The sequence below is a fragment of the Babylonia areolata genome, chromosome 24, assembly GCF_041734735.1.
Source record: "Babylonia areolata isolate BAREFJ2019XMU chromosome 24, ASM4173473v1, whole genome shotgun sequence".
Classification (NCBI taxonomy): Eukaryota; Metazoa; Mollusca; class Gastropoda; order Neogastropoda; family Buccinidae; genus Babylonia; species Babylonia areolata.
Window position 1 is genome coordinate 25,396,527 of NC_134899.1, and position 4,434 is coordinate 25,400,960.

The 4,434-nt window shown below is 40.4% G+C and overlaps 1 protein-coding gene across 1 annotated transcript in view; it reads left to right on the forward strand.

Moving 5' to 3' along the window:
- LOC143298589 (carbonic anhydrase-related protein 10-like) overlaps positions 1–3,328 on the forward strand; it is a 50,689-nt gene extending 47,361 nt beyond the window's left edge. The window contains exons 9-10 of the mRNA XM_076611470.1: positions 1,887–1,926; positions 3,195–3,328. Coding sequence (XP_076467585.1) covers positions 1,887–1,926; positions 3,195–3,220 — 66 coding nt within the window. The 3' untranslated portion in view covers positions 3,221–3,328. The remainder of the gene's footprint in view (positions 1–1,886; positions 1,927–3,194) is intronic.
- The last annotated feature ends 1,106 nt before the right edge of the window (positions 3,329–4,434 follow it).

Genomic DNA, 4,434 nt, shown 5'->3' on the forward strand with positions numbered 1-4,434 from the left:
AGGACAACACCGAGGTTCCTGACTGACGTGGAAAGAGGGATGGATGTACTGCCAAGTTTGATTGTGTCAATTGTGATGGAAGACAGTTTTTGTTTAGTTCCTATGATCATTGCTTCAGTTTTGTCCGCGTTCTATTGTAACTTATTTCGAGTCATCCAGTTTTGAATGTCCAGGAAGCAGTTGGATGCTTCTTGCAAGAGCGACAACAATTTTTCAGGGGTATCACTCTTCTGGAGTTGAGTGTCATCAGCATAAGAATGATGACTGATATTTTGGCGGTTGATAATTTCAGCGAGAGGAGCAGTGTACAGTGTGAAGAGCACTGGGCCTAAAACAGATCCCTGTGGGACTCCATGTTCGATTTTAACGGGTTCAGATTGGAAATGATCAACAATGACAGACTGGAATCGATCAGTGAGATAAGATTTGAACCAGTTTAGAACAGTGCCGTTGATACCGAATGTAAAATGAAGACGGGAAAGAAGGATTGAATGGTCTATCGTATCAAAGGCGGCTGACACGTCGAGAAGAGTGAGAAGGGAAATTTTTCCTGAGTCGGACGCTATCAGTAGATTGTTCAGAATGTGGAGGAGAGTGGTTTCGGTGCTATGGTCAGCGCGATAGGCAGACTGAAATGGGTGGATGAGATTGTTGAAACAAAGGTGCAAGACCTGCTTGTGCCTGAATCCCCTTCGTGTATATACGCAAGCAAAAGATCAAAATACGCACGTTAAAGATCTTGTAACCCATGTCAGCGTTCGGTGGGTAATGGAAACAAGAACATACCCAGCATGCACACCCCCGATTTCGGAGTATGGCTGCCTACATGGCGAGGTAAAAACGGCCATACACGTAAAAGCCCACTCGTGTACATAGGAGTGAACGTGGGAGTTGCAGCCCATGAACGAAGAAGAACAAGAAGAAGTATGGCTGTTCTCATCTGGGGCATCTGCAGCCACAATGCCGGTCGACTTTGATTGTGTTTTTGGAGTCATTGTTAAATCGTTTTGGCCTTGGCAACAATTTCAGTATTCAAATAGTATATTATGACATTACTGACCTGAACCTTTTCGTTTATTTCTCAGAAATGTTTGTGGACAACAATGGTGAGGAATTCTTCTTCTTCTTCTGCGTTCGTGGGCTGCAACTCCCACGTTCACTCGTATGTACACGAGTGGGCCTTTACGTGTATGACCGTTTTTACCCCGCCATGTAGGCAGCCATACTCCATTTTCGGGGGTGTGCATGCTGGGTATGTTCTTGTTTCCATAACCCACCGAACGCTGACATGGATTACAGGATCTTTAACGTGCGTATTTGATCTTCTGCTTGCATATACACACGAAGGGGGTTCAGGCACTAGCAGGTCTGCACATATGTTGACCTGGGAGATCGTAAAAATCTCCACCCTTTACCCACCAGGCGCCGTCACCGTGATTCGAACCCGGGACCCTCAGATTGACAGTCCAACGCTTTAACCACTCGGCTATTGCGCCCGTCGGTGAGGAATTCGATCTGCAGTGCCTCTCGGTACCTCCTTTAAGCACTAAAACTCATAAGGATATCTCCACGAAATACAGGAAACACGGAAAAACAATCCATTTAAAAACATCGCACGTTTTAGGAAACTTTTCAAGAGAAACCGAACTATTTCGGACGCAGTCATGAATACACTGATCCGCAGTTTGTCTCATTGTAAAAATCTCATTCCAAAGACCTTTTGTCTAAACTGGGTAAAAAGACAGAAATTGAAATAGGTATATATACTAATGATTGTTAGAATATTTTCATGGTATGAAAAACTTTTTTTTCAATCCACAAACTATCAGTTTTCAGCGTTTTATTCAGCTGACTGATCGCTCTTTTTTCTGTTGTGTTGTTTGCAGGAGCAGAGCTGTGGGAAAAAGAAAATCACCATTTTTGAAGGTACGCGTGAATGCATACGCTTGACAAACAGACACATAGACAAACTGACATATGCATAACACACACACACACACACACACACACACATATATATATATATATATTTATAGACATGTAGACATGCAGACAGACACACAGACAGACACACAGACAAACAGACAGTCCTAAAAGTTGGATATATATGTATGTATATAGATAGATAGACAGATAGATAGATAGAGGTTGATAGATTGAGATACATAGAGAGATAGAAAGATCTAGTCATGTCACGCATGAGCGAGCGAGCGAGCGAGAGAGAGAGAGAGAGAGAGAGAGAGAGAGAGAGAGAGAGAGAGAGAGAGAACACTGAACACTGAACACTTTAATGTCAATAGCTTTACAGCCCTAATGACATGAGGGTTCATGTTACAAATAACATGTATCAATTGTAATAATATTGATGAAAACCAAACCCAAAACGAAATCAATCGATTTGTACAACTAACTGCAGTTCAATCATTCATTCTGAGTAATGTGATGTAGAGGAAAAACAAACAAACAAACAACATATATAAATGTGTAACATAAGTATTTTCCATATGAAACTGTCAACACAGATTACAATTTTCACTATGAACAACACCTGATACATTTTGTTGTTTCTATTTTTTCGTCGAATGTTATTCCCTTCGGCAATATATTGTGCAAATGACTGTAACGAAGTTTTCTGATTTATATTAAGCACTCCAAAAATATCTTCATTCCTTGCTAAATTTCTTTTAAATACAACAGAGAGAGAGAGAGAGAGAGAGAGAGAGAGAGAGAGAGAGAGAGAGAGAGAAGTCTGGAATATTTACACACTATAAACGGATCAGTTTCATAGGTTTTCTGCCTGTCTGTCCACGTACTTGTCCTTATGCTCTCCACACCTCACCGCACACTTACACACACACACACACACACACACACACACACACACACACACACACACACACACACACACACACACCACGCACAACCATAAACAAAACAAAGCAACAAAATAAAAACAAAAACCTTCAAAACCCCGCACGCAAAAAACAACAAGAACAAAAAACAAAAAAACCCAGAAATTTGTGGTTCTGACATTGATTACACATTGCAGACATGCTTTGTTGACCAGACTGTGGCTGGTGATTAATGAGATGATTACAGTGTTTGATTGCATTGTTTGCCTTAACCAGATTTGTCAACCGATTTCAGCTGAAATTCATTCATGCACAAGAGCCACTGTGTCTATTGTTTTACAGTGAATGACAGGTATAGGGTGACGTAAGCTGCTCGGAGGGGGTGGGGGTGAGATGGAATCACTGCTGCTGCCACCACGACTGGAATACGACCTCACCTGGTTGGTGGAACCCGACTCCTCTATACTTCCCCTCTGCTGCTGCTGTTAGTGCTGGCGATGAATACTATGATGATGATGATGTTGATGATGGCGATGTCGATAATGAAGTTGTCGCTGCTGACGTCGTTACACAACTCGAGGGGGGTTGGGGGTGGGGTGGGGGTTTAAAAAGATGAAAATTTTAACACGGAAATCTTGTAACAGCCTAACTTACGAAGTTGAACAGGTGTTTTCTATTGGAAGAAAAGTTCACTAGATATATCAGTCATGCGATTGTTTATTAATTGATTGATTTATGGATTAATTTATTGATTTTATGATTAATTATTTTGATTTATTGTTAATTAATCAAGTCATTCATTTGTTTATTCATTGAAAATTAATGGGTTTTGATAATGATTAATCATCACACATTTATGTATCTATTTACGAATTAATTATTCATTTATGAATTCATTGCTGAAAATTGTTTGTAAACTCACTCGTTTATTTGTTTACTCCTTAATTTATTTGTTGATCCGTTTGTATGTTTATGCATTTGCTCATTCATTCATTCATTCAAGCATGCATGAGTGTACACATTTATTTATCAACAGAAAAAAAATCCAGCTAACCAAAATGCACAGAGGAACACTATATGGAGAGAGGACATGGCAACTTTGGCTGTCATCACGACCACTCATCAGAACCAATAAAAGACAAAAAAAAAAAAAAAAAAAAAAAAAAAAAAAAAAAAAAAATAGAGAAGAAGAAGAAGAAGAAGAAGAGAGACCAAGACTGTAAACCAAAAGAGACAAATGTTGCTGGCGCAGGGCAGGACTGTGATACTTGCTCTTGCTTATTGCAATTCTGATGGCTCCATGGTGTGTGTATGTGTGCATGTGTGTGTGTGTGCCGTGTGCGTGTGTGTGCGTGCATGTGTGTGTGTGTGTGTGTGTGTGTGTGTGTGTGTGTGTGTGTGTGTGTGTGTGTGTGTGTGTGTGACTCGCCCAGTGACCACATAAATAGGAACAGCAGGAATAATATATTGGGATACCTTCCTATCACGATTTTCGTAAAAGCGACTTTGTTCGTTTAAGATTGAGAGAAGAGAAGTAAGATGGTGGTTTTTTTGGTCTCATCACATTGAGGGATTGTGTCCG